The sequence below is a fragment of the Doryrhamphus excisus genome, chromosome 15, assembly GCF_030265055.1.
Source record: "Doryrhamphus excisus isolate RoL2022-K1 chromosome 15, RoL_Dexc_1.0, whole genome shotgun sequence".
In the NCBI taxonomy this organism is placed as follows: Eukaryota; Metazoa; Chordata; class Actinopteri; order Syngnathiformes; family Syngnathidae; genus Doryrhamphus; species Doryrhamphus excisus.
Window position 1 is genome coordinate 2962450 of NC_080480.1, and position 16913 is coordinate 2979362.

General features: G+C 37.7%; 2 protein-coding genes and 1 long non-coding RNA gene across 4 annotated transcripts in view; 2 read left to right on the forward strand and 1 right to left on the reverse strand.

Annotated features, from left to right (window-relative positions):
- Positions 1–518: 518 nt before the first annotated feature.
- On the forward strand, positions 519–12794 carry emp2 (epithelial membrane protein 2). The gene is made up of 5 exons (XM_058049489.1): positions 519–663; positions 8816–9000; positions 9089–9197; positions 9275–9415; positions 10520–12794. Exons 2-5 carry the CDS (start codon positions 8923–8925, stop codon positions 10687–10689), a joined length of 498 nt encoding a protein of 165 aa, XP_057905472.1. The 5' UTR covers positions 519–663; positions 8816–8922; the 3' UTR covers positions 10690–12794.
- The window catches only part of LOC131103328 (uncharacterized), a 44473-nt gene continuing 36494 nt past the window's right edge, over positions 8935–16913 (reverse strand). Inside the window, exons 2-4 of one of the 2 annotated variants that reach the window (XR_009119591.1) lie at positions 16383–16432; positions 16094–16303; positions 8935–9413 (exon numbers count right to left, since the gene is read on the reverse strand). This is a non-coding gene — a long non-coding RNA (uncharacterized LOC131103328). Of the gene's footprint in view, positions 9414–16093; positions 16304–16382; positions 16660–16913 lie in introns of those variants that run through there. The other variant, XR_009119590.1, reaches the window with a different exon arrangement.
- atf7ip2 (activating transcription factor 7 interacting protein 2) lies at positions 13189–16907 on the forward strand. The gene is made up of 12 exons (XM_058049488.1): positions 13189–13305; positions 13890–13971; positions 14047–14178; positions 14333–14398; positions 14475–14506; positions 14606–14637; positions 14716–14762; positions 15735–15780; positions 15854–15903; positions 15980–16045; positions 16122–16309; positions 16429–16907. Exons 2-12 carry the CDS (start codon positions 13906–13908, stop codon positions 16637–16639), a joined length of 936 nt encoding a protein of 311 aa, XP_057905471.1. The 5' UTR covers positions 13189–13305; positions 13890–13905; the 3' UTR covers positions 16640–16907.

Below are 16913 nucleotides of genomic sequence, written 5' to 3' on the forward strand. Positions count from 1 at the left end.
CTCGTGAGGATAATTTGTAGAAAATGAGTGAATGAATGAGTTCTCCTCATATTTTGTGTGGAAGTGGTAACTTTTTGGCTTCTTATTTTGTCTTTCCCCACCCTCGACCATCTCTGTGTGGAGTTTGCACGTTCTCACTGTGGATGCGTGGGTTTTCTCCGGGTACTCCGGTTTCCTCCCACATTCCAAAAAACATGCTAGGTTAATTAGCGACTCCAAATTGTCCATAGGTATGAATGTGAAGGTAGAAAATGAATGAATGACCATTTGCAAATATATTGTAAAATCACAATGTAACCCATCAACTCCACCCACAAAAATTGACTGACTTTTTAAAGACCCCTTCAGGATCCCTTAATAATTTTTCTATCCACTTCCTGCTTGTCATCACTCTTTTGTCACCCCTTCTCTCTCTCTTTCACACACAAACACACACACGCGCGTGCACACATATTGTCCCAAAGCCACACCCAGGCCCAGCTCGAGCCCTACCCACGCGCGTTCACGCCAGCAGTCGGACCAGTGTGCGAGCAAGAGTGCGTCTGTAACTTTTTGTGTGTGTGTGTTGTGCAGTTCTTGTCATACTTGCTGACTTGAATATTTCCAAGGCTGAGCCGCTCGGTGCTGGGCTGTTTTGTGTGCGTTCCTTTGGGTCCAGGCTCGGTGAGTCAATGTTTACACAATGTTTTTTTCTATATGTTACAATGTTTTATATATGTCACGTTCGTGTGCGTTATTCCTGGAGTAAAATACTAAATCACAGTATTATTAGTTTAACGCGAATCGTGTAAGACTGTGTGGTACTTTGTTTCCAATACATTTTGTGTATTTGTAACGCATAGCAAAGTTTGTGATGAAAGGGGCGTAGTCAGCCACTCGTGCGTGCGCGTGCGCAACCAAATGAATGAATACATTTTTTAAGGTAACAATTTTAAACCCCTAACATGTTTCTTTTCGTTATTCATCTAAAATAATATATATTTAATTAGCATGTTTCATCTGTTGGTAACATTCGAATTCGCTTTTTTGTACGCTTCCATATGGCACAGCTACATTTAAATACAGCACGTGACACTTTGTTAGTTTACTTGTCTGTAATAAAAATACGTCATCGTAATTTCACATTTGTTGTTAGAGTTTTTGTATTGATATTGGATAACGAAAAACTGTTAAAGATCATATTCATAAATCAATTTGTCACACGCCTACGCATATTATGCTTATAAAGAAACCGCGCCCTCTAGTGGTGCTAATAAAAGATGGAGGCCTATAGTGGAGGTGTTCGGTGGATTATCAAATAAAAGTTATTAAAAATAATGTAATTGTAATGTAATATAAAGCTGGTTATTTATGTGCTGTGTATAAAACAAAGACAGGCACAGTAGAGTATCGAACAGAGGGTTTTTGACCGCTGACGTTGTGAAAGTTTGACATGAAGGAAACACGGCTAACCACAAAACACTTCCGGCCTTCACAATAAAAGCACTTCCGCGTTACATCTTCTCTGACTGAAATGCACCAAAGTCCCATAAAAGTTGCTCCCAACAAGTACGAAATGAATAAAAACTACTAGCCTGGCGATTGTTTTCCGAAGATTGTTTATAACATCGTTGTTTGATGTGTGGGTGACAGGCAGTGTGCTAGCATAAATGAACTTGACACCGAATAAATGGGAACCGTAGCAATCAACACTGACATAATAACGTCAACAAACCATTTAAACAAAGTATTAGCACTTGGGAACAATGATGAGGGGAAAGAAACACGGTAAAAATGTGTATTTGTTGCAGTATCACAGAATATTATATGTAACTATTACTCTGTATTGGAGCAACACAGCTATGATGCGTTCAAGGACGGACAAAGAAATTGGTAATCTAAAAAATTGAGACTAAAACAATGTTTGGGACAGAAAAGTAACGTGTTTATATTGTAATATTGGATTTAATTGAAAAACAACTATTATGTTGTTAAATACAAATAATATTCATAATAGAACTATATTTTGAATGTCATTAAATATAAAAAGATGGTGTGTTTTTACACATGTCATATAGTCTTCAGACTCTATATATAATATAATATCCTTAACTGGCCCCCCAAGAAAGCTTCAAAGTAGTCTTCAGTAATATGAGCTCCTATCTGCTTTCCGTCTACCAGCAAGCCAAAACCCCAGTGTTAGTTTTTCCAATATTTTCTGTCATCATGAACGCAGCAGGAGCAGAGGTGGTTGATTATGTGATGAGGTATTTTCAAAGGTGCTGATGGACGAAACAGATGAAAAAAAAAAAACAACATGACGCAGGGATGCTGAAAAAAAAATTGCACATTAGATATTCCCTCATCATTTAGCAGCCATTACTCATTCCTGTCACTTTGGGAATGTGCGTGAAATACACGCGTTGACTCACACTAAAAACATGTCAATGTCCGACATGAAAGAATACCAAAGTCAGAGGGAAGTCTTTCAACCCTGCTGGAAAAACATGCATGTGTTTATGTGGGCATTTGTCCATTTTTTTTTTACAAGATCCTAATTAGTTTTGACTACACACACACATAACACACAACACTTACTACTCCTTGCATTGTGTTTGTCTACTTTGTTGTGTTATTAAGTAATTCAACAGGGTGCTCCAAATGGTCCCAATTTGAAGATAATTTTGTTTTCCAATCACTAGCTTGTCTTAATGTTGTTTCATTGCTGGGATATTTGTATCATTTCCTGTTGCCCAACATGGGGGACTTATGCCTGAAGATATACAACCTGTGTACTGTGTATGCACAAGGTATTGTCTGAATTATACCAGGAATCTCATAGTTGATATGTGCTACTGCACTGGATTTTCCAAATTTCGACTTAAGCCTGGTTTGTACTGAATTACAATGAATTACAATGAAGTACGGTAACCGGACCGGTAAACATTTAACCAAGAAACGCACTAACCAAGGTTGTTTCCAGGGATCCTAAGGGGCTCCTGCTTGGAAATTAATCAGTAGTATTCTCGTTCATCCAGGTCATTGGATTCTCAGGATACTGAATCGATCGCAATTTGACTGTCCGTGTTGTTGTTTCGCTTCTCATCATTCATCATTCATGCTCAAAGACTAGATAGGACAGCTCTAGTCTTTGAGCATGAACCGACGAAGGTTGCTCGGATCAGAGGCGAAACCGAACAGTCCGTTTGCGATCGATTCAGTACCCTAAAAATCAATTTATTGTATTTTGAACGCTCCTAGTATGCCACACAGTGTCGTATTAGTAAATAATCACGTCCACTTTCATTTTGTGACACCAAGGAGGAGGAAGCCAATAGATTCAGTGATGTAAAATGAGATCGGGAGCTCGGTGAACTTGCTTGTTGGACACTGTTCTCAAATATCTTACTTTTGATTTTTCTACACAAAATAGGATGAAAAATAAATAAACAAATCAAGAATAAAGAAAATAAATCAATCAGTAATAAATAAATATAATAATAATAATAAAACGGCAAATAATAAAAACTTAAGAAACCACATATAGTTGGTGGGTAGACAAATTATTTTTTTTTCAGATTAAAATGAACAAAGCAGTATTAGAGCCCTGTAGACATGACAAAACACGACTATAGTCACATTTATACTCTTTGTATTTACAACATATTGCGCAACTGCAGGGTCTTGAGACACATGCTAACTCGCAAACTAGAGAGCTATAGCGACCTAAACGGTAGCCTTCAAGTTATTTCCTTTCAACTTAAATAGCCAAAAACTTACCACTTCCACACGGATAGGGAGGATAACTATTAACAGTTATTTAACCTTTAACATGAACATTAATCAAACGTAATATTTTTTTCTGGGTACATGATACCATACAGCATCCATATCAAACCCAGAAATTTACCACTTCCACACGGATAGGGAGGATAACTATTAACAGTTATTTAACCTTTAACATGAACATTAATCAAACGTAATAATAATTTTGTCTGGGTACATGATACCATACAGCATCCATATCAAACCCAAAAACTTACCACTTCCACACGGATAGGGAGGATAACTATTAACAGTTGTTTAACCTTTAACATGAACATTAATCAAACGTAATAATTTTTTCTGGGTACATGATACCATACAGCATCCATATCAAACCCAAAAATTTACCACTTCCACACGGATAGGGAGGATAACTATTAACAGTTATTTAACCTTTAACATGAACATTAATCAAACGTAATATTTTTTTCTGGGTACATGATACCATACAGCATCCATATCAAACTTGCACGGGCCGCACTAACATTAAACTTTCATATCAAAGCGGGGGCCTCAAACTAGTGTCCTGCGGGCCACATGTTTGAGACCCCTGGTTTAAAAGCTACAAAGAGTTCTAAAAAGAATACATACAGTGTAATATTTTTCCATCACAATAGTTTATAGCTTATCTTAAGAACCTGACTCTATGGAAAGTCAGTCTATAGAAATATTTTTTTCAACTGGTGAATGTAAATGGGTGGAAGGTTGTTTATATAAAGTGTGTGTGTTTGCTCTCCTATAAACAAAACGTGACTCCATGACAGGGAAGATATGGTTTTTGTGTTTTCACTAAAAATAGACCTTGGACTCTGATTGCTGTGTACACACACACACACACATGGACACACACAGACATACATAAATATAATTAAGCAAAAGGGTTAGGGCAGACCCCGCCTCCATCTTTTGGTGCAATTTTATTTCTGCACTCATTACCGAATGACTAGAAGTCCTTCAAAATAAAGTTCAACTACTGCAGCCAAATTGTATCCCAGGGCAAGACACAAAGCACTCCACACTGGTAGTAGATCCTTCCAAGAGGTTTCCGAGGGGGGAAGCTTTAATACGTTTAGTCACATTTTTCATTTGGAGCCAGAGGGCTACACTGCCGTTCTTCTTCTCTATTCATCACTTTTCATTGGTTTTTGCCCAAAAGCCAAGCAAGAGAAGAGCTGAGCAGAGAGTGCGACAGTGAGAGAGACGGGGGAGTGAGTTTCAGAGGCCCAGTTAAGTCTGTGGCTTTGTGTTTTTATGAAAGAAAAGGACATTAAATGTCAGCATTTTCCAACCAGACACACACACACACACACAAGCATAGAGTCCCCCTCGCCTCCTATTATAAGGGTGAGTGGAAAGGAGGAATGGTTGTATTTGGTGGGTACCATCTGATAGGACGCTTTTAATGCTAAAAACGTGAGCGGTTTCACACTTTTTTAGCAACTGGTGGCTGCAGGATTGTGTCTAAATGAGTTAGCCAAGGTGGTTATTTGCTCGTTGATTGACACTGCACAGCTGCTGCTTTGTGAACACACGTCTACTGTGGCGGATAGACCATGAGATTTGGGAAGACAATGTAATGCATGCCAGACCAGCGAGGCCGATGTATATGGCATGTGTGTGTGTGTGTGTGTGTGTGTGTGTGCAGCTGTTGGCCGGTGTCTGAGGTGAGCATTAGTGCAGTCACACTTTAAAATAACTGCTAAGTGATAGTCAAGAAAGAGAGCACTGTTATTAACAAAAATTAAGGCTGTGAAATGATTTTTAAAAATGTTGAAAAAATTTAAATTATTAATTTTTAAATTGTTTTATTTTTTATTTTTATTTTTAAAAATGTTTTAAATTTAAAAAAAATTTTAATAAAAAATTTTTAATTACATTTTTTTTAATTTATTTTTTTTAATTTTTAATCGTGATTAATCGCCATTTAGAGCTGCACGGTGGAGGAGTGGTTTGCGCGCAGATCTCACAGCTCGGAGAGGACGATAAGCGGATAGAAAATGAATGAATGAATGAACCTTCAAAAAAATCTTTTTAACATTATTAGAGCTCTCTAGACATGAAGTAGCACCCCTATAGTCACTTACACACTCCTATAATTCATTATTTATGACATAACACAACTCTTTTGCTGGAGACCCAAGTTCAATTCCACCCTCGGCCATCTCTGTGTGGAGTTTGCATGTTCTCCCCGTGTACTCCGGTTTCCTCCCACATTCCAAAAACATGCTAGGTTAATTGGTCGCCTGAAGACAGCTGGGATAGGCTCCAGCACCCCCCTCGACCCTTGTGAGGATAAGCGGTAGAAAACGAGTTACCATTTGCAACTACGTTAGAAATACAACCCTTTTTACTGTACAGTAGAACCTCGGTTAGCATACGCCCCGTGTTAGCTTGTTTTTCGGTTAAAGGAGAAAATTTACAACCAATTTTTTTGGTTAGCATACCATATGGCGTGCACTTGCAACTCTCTTCGGCGCCGATTTAGGTTATTTTGCAGCCGTGATCAAAATAAAAGCCGAGACTTGAGGTGAGAAACACTATTGAGTTGAAGGAATAACTCATGGCAAAACAGGCAGGTGGTGTCTCAGTCATTTAAATGCATTTAGATTTGCTTTATGCATGTAAAACTATTAAAAAATTAGTTTTTTCTTAACATTTGTGGCTTTCGAAAATGGATGAATGAATGAATGTATTTAATTAATTTGGTTGGAATACGTTTTGGTTAGGGTTGGAGCTTCTAGAACAGATTACTGACACTAACCAAGGTTTTTAATGTATTTGTTTGTATAATAAACCACAATGACATGATAAGAAGTTCATAAATGTCAACACTGAAGTAACAGTTACTAGTAGGTGAATACTCTTGTACCCGGCATATTCTTGTGGCTATTTCAGTTGCTTCTACTAATAGAGGCAAGTAGTTCACATAATGCAGTTGAAATAAAACCTAATTATGTTTCTATATTGTGGCTTTACATAGTTTAAATATTGCATGTGTATGTTTCCCATTGGGGTTCCCTTGCTTTGACTTTAATATTTCATGATGAATACGTTTATTATTGTGGTCGCAGTTTGCAGTAGAGTAGAACTGCACTACGTGGTACTGAGAGGTATGTGGGATATTTTGGTTGGCTAGTGGGTGTTTTATGTCGACTTAGAAGGCGGGAATATACACAACCCAAAGTACATGACGTGTCATTGACGGATTCAAGATGGACGTTCGTGTAATATCGACTACCGGTCAAAAGTTTGGAGACATTTTGTTATGTTATTTAATAAGAAAGTGGTTTCTTTATCACAATTTGTGTTGAAACATGTTTACGTTTAGGTTACGTGATGAGGATTGTTTAGCACAAGTAGTCCAGGTTTACATTCCAGTCTAAACCCTCAGCCCGTACACGCCATCATTTCATGATTTAGCCTCTATTTTCATGTCCTCTCCAGCCGGACTATCTGCTGGTAACACCCCCACAGCCATATGCGCTCACACAAAATTGCCGCCTGCTTCCTGTCGGCGGGAGGAGTCTGTTTTTACTACGACTCCATTTTGGCAGAGAGGGCTAATTCCTTTGCTGTGTGTGTTTATGTGTGTGTGTGTTTATGTGTGTGTATGTGCACTCGCATGTGTTTTTAAACGCCCGCTGAGCTCCTTTTAATGTTCGCTTTGAGTGGCAGTTCCCAAGAATCGGAATCATATAATTACTCTATGGATTATAAACTGTACAAAATGTAAACATGAGTTTTTTCCCCCTCTGAACTTCAATGTAGTACTTTTTACTTGTATTTCTCAAGTATGAAATTACCATAAACAGTAGAGACGTGAATCTGCCTAAACTAACAAAAAGATTAATACTACAATAAACACTCACCACACTCAAAAATATATTCATTAATAAAACATGCTGTTTTGTGGTTGAATACGGCTTAATTTTTAAATACTTTTAGCCAAAATTAAACATTTTCAAGCAGCTCAACAAACAAAAATAATAATATAAGGCATTCATAAGACGTTGCGATGACTTTTAGTATTCTACACTGGTCACAAGGTGTCGGTAATGTTCCGTTGATGAGACAATAGCCACTGCAGGAAGTACTACACCAAAAAAAAAACAGCAACAAGGAACTCTCCCAATGCTAACATGTATGAGTCTATATTATTTACTATATATAGTATGTTATTCTGTTATTACATTTACTATATCGAGTAGTAGGGATGTAAAATGCGACTATAGGGGTGTTATTTCATATATAGAGGGCTCTAATAATTATATAAATATTATATAAAATATAATATATAATAATAATACATTTATAATTTATAATAATAATATATTTATTATTATATAATTAATATAATATAATAATATATTTATTATTATATAAATATATATGTAGTATATATTATTATGTATTCATATATATTATATACATACAATGTATATATAATATATTAATATAATATAAAATATAATTATATAATTAATAATTATTATTATATAATAATACATATATTATTACTATATATGTATTATTATATAAAATATAATAATAAAAAAAACATATTTAGAAGGTCATAAACAGATTTTTATACTCAGGGGTGTCCACATTTTTTCCAGTAAGGACTGCATACTGAAAATAAAAAATTCAATATCAAATTAGTATCAATATTTCAGCATATTCTCTTTATATTTTGCCCTTTTATGTTATTTTTTAACCATTTTTTTAACCATCTGCTGCGGGCCAATAATAAAAAAAAAAACAAGTCTCAGGCCATAAATGGCCCCCAGGGCCATGCTATGGACACCACTGTGCTAAGCTAACACAACAAGCGTTGCCATCACAAGCCTAGAGCGCCCTCTCATGGTTGTCGATGAATTACCACAGTATTTATTTATACATCGCAGGACCAGTTTAACCATAAAGTGGTAACTGATCAGAAACATTGTTGCGTTATTAATATTTCATAGGAAGTCAATAGAAATATCATCTTTACATGTTATTTCTGCTCCAGACAAACAAACTAAGAGGTGAGAAGCACTGAAACAAGGAAACAAGAAGCAACCAGCGACACGGAAGCCCATCTTGGCATTCATCAACCAGTAAAAGAGGGGGGCAGCCATGTTGATCATCTTACTCCTCATCATCCTATTCCACGTGGCTGCGGCCGTCCTGCTCTTTGTTGCAACCATACACAACGTGAGCACCGTCCCGCACGTACAGATCACTGCTTATTGTTTTGACAACACTGGAAACAAACCCTCAAGAGAGAATGTTTGTGCTCCAGGCATGGTGGGTGGTGTCTCCGCCCGGACAGGATGTGATCTACTCGGATTTGTGGTACTCCTGCAATGCCACCTGCTACCCCGTGGAGAAGAGCCATACGCCTGATGCAGGTGAGGAACGGTGTACGGATGTGACGCGGGGATAATAATGTCAAACCGACTCTCGCTCTCTCTCTCTCTCTCTCCAGCCTACCTGCAGACAGTCCAGGCCACCATGATCCTGGCCACCATTTTATGCTGCATCAGCTTCTTCGTCTTCATTCTTCAGCTCTTCAGGCTCAAGCAAGGAGAGAGATTCATCTTCACCGCGATTATTCAGATATTGGCCTGTGAGTGACACACAAACACACACAGTCATCAAGAAATATTCATTCATTTTCCTCACAAGGGTCGCGGAGGTTGCTGGAGCCTATCCCAGATGTCTTCTTGGGGTGAGAGGCGGGGTACAATCTGGACTGGTGGCCAGCCAATCACAGGGCACATATAGACAAACAACCATTCACACTCACATTCACAACTATGGACAATTTGGAGTCGCTAATTAACCTAGCATGTTTTTGGAATGTGGGAGGAAACCGGAGTACCCGGAGAAAACCCAGGCATGCACGGGGAGAACATGCAAACTCCACACAGAGATGGCCGAGGGTGGAATTGAACTTGGGTCTCCAGCAAAAGAGTTGTGTAATGTCATAAATAATGAATTATAGGAGTGTATAAGTGACTATAGGGGTGCTACTTCATGTCTGGAGAGCTCTAATAATGTTAAAAAAAATTTTCAAGGTTCATTCATTGATTCATTTTCTATTCGCTTATCCTCACGAGGGTCGCGAGGGGTGCTGGAGCCTATCCCAGCTGTCTTTGGGCGAGAGGCGGGGTACATCCCGGACTGGTGGCCAGCCAATCACAGGGCACATATAGACAAACAACCATTCACACTCACATTCATACCTATGGACAATTTGGAGTCGCTAATTAACCTAGCATGTTTTTGGAATGTGGGAGGAAACCGGAGTACCCGGAGAAAACATGCAAACTCCACACAGAGATGGCCGGAATCGAACTTGGGTCGCCGTGCAGTCATCAAGAAATATGAAAATATGAAATATGAATATGAGTAGTGAACATCCAGCAATTAGCCACCTCTGCGTGAGCTTGAAAAATATTGGATGAAAAGCAGTCTGCTCCTAACAGATATTACAACATTGGTGACCTTAACGACCCAGATGACCTTACGGGCAAAGCGAGATACAGGCCACTTGATTAGGAACCCCTCCTTTTGGTTCCGTGTGTGTAATCACGGTGATGTAACTGGCTATTACAGTTCGCTATTTTCTCCGAATTTTTGGAGTCATATATGAGTCAAAATGGAAGACAATTCAAAAATCGCCAGCCTTGTCTAATTCCCGCCTTCTTCCTTATGCTCCTCCCTTCAGCTCTGTGCGTGATGATCGCGGCGTCCATTTACACGGCTGAGAACAAGTCCTTCCACGTGACCAGCCTCCACGACGGCTCTTATGGATCCTCTTATATTTTGGCTTGGGTCAGCTTCCCAATGACTCTAATCAGTGGCGTCATGTACCTGGTGCTCAGGAAACGCAAGTAGGCGTCACCGTGTCGACACCCCCCCACCCCCGGGGGCGTACGTACCACTTGGATGTAGGTTATCAAGGAAAAGAATTGTGCAGTATGTTCACGTTGCAGTATCACTACCATAATCTCAAGCATCCTGTGTCACTTTGATGGCCACAGCCTCCATTGCAAAAAAAAAAAGTACAATGAATCTCACTGAGTGGATTTGTAGCTACTAAAACATTGTTCAGGATACATTTTATTGTATGAACTGCTGTGTCAATTTGCAATTCAGGTTTGGCAAGTGTCATCTGATTTCCCCAGCTAGATATATTGCTCCGCCAAAGGCCAATTTGCATAAAATCTAGGTGAACATCCACTCCATGAGCTGCTCTACACGGCTATGAAAAGAGAGCTAACATCAACATGGTGCTAATCTGACTTTTTAGTGTACTAGTTACTACCCACAGCCATATGACCTGCTTCACAATGTACATTTACGGCTCATTGTTTGATCAATTTTTACATTTCTGGAATATATAACATAATATATGATTTGAAATACAGTGGAACCTTGGTTAGCGTCGTTCATCCGGTGTAACTCTAACCAAAGCAGACTCTAACCAAAATTTCCCCACAAGAAATAATGTAAACACAATAAATCTGCTCCAGAAAGCCAAAAATGTTAACACAAAATATGTTTTTATACTTTTACAATGATAGTTTAAAATGCAGAAAGGTTCCACTGCTAACTGCTAACTGCTAACAAGGATGTTTTGTAATAAAAACTTGGTGTATAAACAACACATCAAGACGCAGCGCCATATTGTAAGCTAACCAAAAAAATCTACACAATGAGTCAAAACTTTGGTATAGATTTGCAATTTTGCTAATATTTATCTATACGCTAACCGAGGTTCCATTGCGCTAGCAAGCTAATAGCTTGCTTTTCTGATAAAATACATTGAGAACAGAGTTGGACTCATGCGGTATATTGTAACCGGAAAATGTATGCAAACCAAGGCAAAATTTTGGATGTTAACTGGGAAAAACTGCGCTAACCAGGACGTAGTGATAAAAAGAAATAAAACAAAATTGGACTCATTCAGCGTATTAATATATTAATATCGTCATGTGGTATGCTAACCAAAAAATGTACGCAACTAAAGCGAAATTTTCAATGTTAACCAGGAAAAACATGCTAACCAGGGTGGATGCTAACCATGATTCCATTGTATTACAGTAAACAACAACAACACAACAACAAATTAGTTTTGTCTCACTGGGTCCTCACCTTTTTCCCCAAAAAAGCTATTAACAAATGAATTATTTTGTACATATATATTTGCTGTGTATGTGTCGTATAGTTATTCTAAGACTGAAGTACTAATGTCTTTAGTAACGAGTAGTAAAGTGTATGTTAACCATAGCATAGAGGAAGCGTAGCGATACCATTGGGTAGGATTTGGACAATGTCTGTGATTGCGTCTATTTTAGCGGTGAACACTTAAAGCGATGACGTGCTGTGATATTTGGGATTTAAACATGACAACATGCAAACTTGAACTAGGAATGTGTGCTTATTATTATTATTTTTTGTTATTGTTATATACCATTTTGTCCTCAAATGAGACAAAATCTATTTATTAAAAGAATTGTAGCACATATTAACATGACATTCTATGTGCATTGTGCCTCCCATCAGTACCACCGATTATTTTTAATTCAAGATATTTGCTTACAATATAGCACTAATTTTTTAAATATTTTTTTTGGTGTGGTTTTAACATAGATTTTTTTTTTTTATTTGGAAATAATGTACAGCAATGTAGTAATGTGCCTAGTTCAGCTATATGATCAGTGATGCACTGGCTTGTTTTGTCACGATTCTGTCTCTTTAAAACCTGATAATTACAATAAAGATTCAGGGAAATGGATGGAAGCGGTTGCCTCTGCTACATGCTACATGAGATGAAACATGATCAAAGTACCACCCTGTGTGTGATGTTTTTATTTGTGTACTTTATGAAGCTGATTTAATATTCACTAATAAGCCTCTGTTGTTGTGCTTGTGTTTCCTTATTAACTTACTCACTTCTAATACTGCTTTTAATTAAATGTGTAAATAAATAAAAAAAATAATAAATAATGAGAATACATGAAAACGATTTAAAAAAAATAAAACAATTTAAACATTAAATAATAATTTCTGAAACATGTTTGCATTGTTTGCATTACCTTTTAAATGTAACTTACCAGCTATAACAATTGTTTTTAAAATTATTCCATTGTCATTCAAATTTTTAAAATGCTCATATTTATTTAAAAACATGCATATTATGGTCCAATAAGAATTTTCTTCTGTTGTCTGGCGTTTGTTTTCTTTTTCCCCCTACACACTAGTTTGGTCTACTTTGTCCTCTAGCGACATCAAGTGGACTAGCGGTGAAGTACAACCCTGGGTAGCGCTTGATACAGTATATGTAATTGGGTAGTATAGAATCCTGATTTACTCTCCTCACCGAATGGTGGCGGTATTTCCCGCTGAATGTTGCGTAGCAACAAAACGAGGAAGTAGAAGGAAAACCAACAACAAAGACTACAGCGCTTCCGGAGCCAAAGAAGAGTGTCTTATACGAGAATTTTAGAGGTATTACTCATATGTTTTTATTAAATTTTGTGTAAATCAATTTGCTTATTTGATGTGTTTCAATTTAGCGAACGTTTAAGACATCAAGCTAACTGTAAATCAGACTTTGGCTTCATAGCGAGTTGAATGTTTGAAGTAGTTTTTTTTTTTTGCATTGTGTTCCAACGGTAACCACACATTGTTTCATAGCACGGATAATAATATACAGTAGCTGATACCCCGGTGTTATTTATTATGCGGTGTATTAATATTGTCATATTGTAACCGGAAAATGTCTACAAAACAAGGCAAACTTTTGGACGTTAAGTGGGGAAAAAAGCGCTAACCAGGACCTAGTGATAAAAAAAAACACACAATTGGACTCAGCGTATTAGTATTGTCATGTGGTATGCTAACCAAAAAATGTATGCAAACTAAAGCGAAATTTTCAATATTAATCGGGACAAACACGCTAACCAGGGTGGATGCTAACCATGGTTCTATTGTATTGCAGTAAAAATCAAGTTAGTTTTGTCTCACTGGGTGATTTATTATTGATCTTTTCAGCCATAACTGCGACACATTTTCCTCCATATTTGTCTCAGTTTTTTATTATAAAGAATGAAGCGGTTGCTCCCTGACGCTGAGGATTATGGGAACTGGAAACTAAAGTTATCCCAGTCTGAAGTAAGTGACACCATTTGCAGTCGTTTTGTATGCTTTGGAAAATGCATTTTATGTGTTTTTGGTTGTTTTTTTTAGCTCCAGGCAATGGTCGAGCAGGAAGTGCAGAAGGCAGTCAGAGTGAGGAACTCCAGGCTGCAGTTTTTAACAGAAACCATTCAACAACTTCAACATGACATAGATTATGAGAGCGCCATACAAAAACTCGAGGTTGGGACCACTCGCGGTTATGTCAGCATAAGCAGTGATTTGACTTTAATTTTTCCAGCAGATTTTATTGGCTAAGTTATTGTTTGTTTGAGTTGCGGTTGTTTGAGTTTGTTTGAGTCGTACATCACTACAGATGGTTTTTTTTGGTCCTCAGGCACGTATTGACACTATTACGAAGAGATCAAAAGCAGCACTCGCCGCCAAGAAGTCGTCAAAAAAGGTTCGAAAACTCCTAATTCACACCTCACTGTTGCGTTCATCATTTCTGACAAACCTACAAATCTCCGCACTTTCAGAGTACTTCTTTAAACGAAGGAGAAATTATCAAGTGAGTCCATTTCAACAACGGTCATGATGTCGATTTTGTGTTTAAATGGTTTCAAGTTAACCGTGAAACAATGTCACAATGTCACGCCCTCCACTGCAGCTTAGACTCTGACGATGACAGCATGCCGGAAGGTAAGAGCGTGTTATTATGCTAATAATAGTTATAATTTCTGGATTTGATTTGATAACTATTCATTGAAACGTCAACAGAAATTAAGGAGCAGAAAACAGAGAAAAACTGTCTGATAGAAATCATGGTAAGTCTTGAATATCATGTTGATTTGGTAATGGTAATGGTTTAATTTCATTTGAACATGCATCAGATTACAATTGAGTGCCATCCCATAATCAGTTCACAGTTCCACATGTCCAAAAAGGAGTAGGAAGAAGCAAAGCTTATTAAATCCTACCTCTCCTTCTGGTACTTTTACAATCAGTAACTGTTACATTTGTTCACTTCCTGCTTTCCTAATATAATTTCGATTTATTTTAGTTTTATTAAATTTAAATAAATAAATGATAATGTGGAATATTTTTATGTAATTATTAATGGTAATGGTTTAATTTCATTTGAACATGCATCAGATTACAATTGAGTGCCATCCCATAATCAGTTCACAGTTCCACATGTCCAAAAGGAGTAGGAAGAAGCAAAGCTTATTAAATCCTACCCCTCCATCTGGTACTTTTACAATCAGTAACTGTTACATTTGTTCACTTCCTGCTTTCCGAATATAATTTTGATTTATTTTAGTTTTATTTAATTTTTTAAATAAATTTTTATTTTAATTTTTAACTTCTTGAATTGGCTCATTGTTGTGCATTGTTTGAGTTCCTTACTCAATCCATTCCATAGTTTGATTCCACATACTGAAATGCTATGGCTTTTTAACGTAGTCCTAGCATATAAGTGTTTCAAATGTACTTCTTCCCTGAGATCATATTTCTCGTCTCTTGTAGAGAAGTACTGGATGACATTTGTAGCTAATTGGTTATTTTTAGCATTATGCATTATTTTAGCTGTTTGAAGATGAACTATATCAGCAAGTTGAAGTATTTCTGGAGTTAGTATGTTCTCTGTAGTCGGCATTATGAATTATCCTTACTGGCCTTTTTTGCAGTACATTTAGCAAGTGAAGATTGCTTTTGTAGTTATTTTGAAGAGATTTCTCTCTTGTGTATTGGTACATTTTCCGATGTTATCTCTCTAAACTTGTTTTTGTGTTCAGGAAACCACCAAGTTGTCTTTACAGAGGATGCAAACAGAGAATCAAGGTATGTTTATGGTTGACGAGTCAACGTGAATGTATGCATTTATCTTTTTTGCCCTCTGCTCGTGTCTATCCAGCCATAATGAAAGCCATGGCAGACTTAAGTAAGACGACTCCTGTGAGTCAGGTAGGCTCCTTCACATGCTTGTGGATTACAACCCTGTCTTCCTGCTAACATTCATTCCTGCGTCCCAATGATGAAGCAAACCAAAGCACAATCTGTCTCGTATTCCGAAATAACCAGCGCCCCGCGTGTATTCTCACATCAGGTCAGACTCTAATAATATTGATAATAATAATGATATTTATCATCTTACCCGGCTTGTTTGATTTTCCACGCCGAAGGACGATCCTCCGTATCCGACCCTGCCGTTGAATCCTTTCCCCTCCGTCCTGAACATGGAGGCTGCGTCCTACAACATCCCCGAAAAAGTGAGTGTCCACTTGGCTCTCATCAAGCAGCCTCCCAGCCTGTCGGTGATGTGGAATGGGGATGAGAAGGAAACCTCACTGCCACAGATGGAGAGCTACAGGTACACATATTATTAAAGCCTTATAGACATTAAATAACACCCCTATAGTCACCTTTATCACATCATTACTCACATTTGCTTTGTCTCGTTGTCTCTCTCTCTCTCTCGCCACATTCCAGTATCCTGCTGACGATGGAAAAAGTCAAGGGAAGCAGAGTCTTCCCAGCTTGGAGAACGTTGGGCACGGTGGCTGCGAAACCTCTGCCCATGTGCGTGTCCATCACCAAATACAACGCAGGGCACAAGCTGTGTGTTGCTGTGGTGGGAAAAGACATTTATGGCCGCTACGGACCCTACAGCGATGTGGTATCTGCAGTCACACCTGACTAGGACCAGAACCAGAGAGGTTAAAAACCATATTTATAATGTTGTAAACAGGTTTTTTTTATGTTACAACTATGAATATACTCCATTTATAAATCAGGAATCCTACTTGTTGGAACCAATTAACTGCAATAAATGTACATTAATGTATTTCTGCACTTTGAAATGCCTCTGTGACTATACTACAGTATTTGTATATTATTTTTATTGTGTATGTCTGGTAGACATACAATGTTATTTTCGGATGATTTTTTAACAATAAATGTCATGTACACGTGAA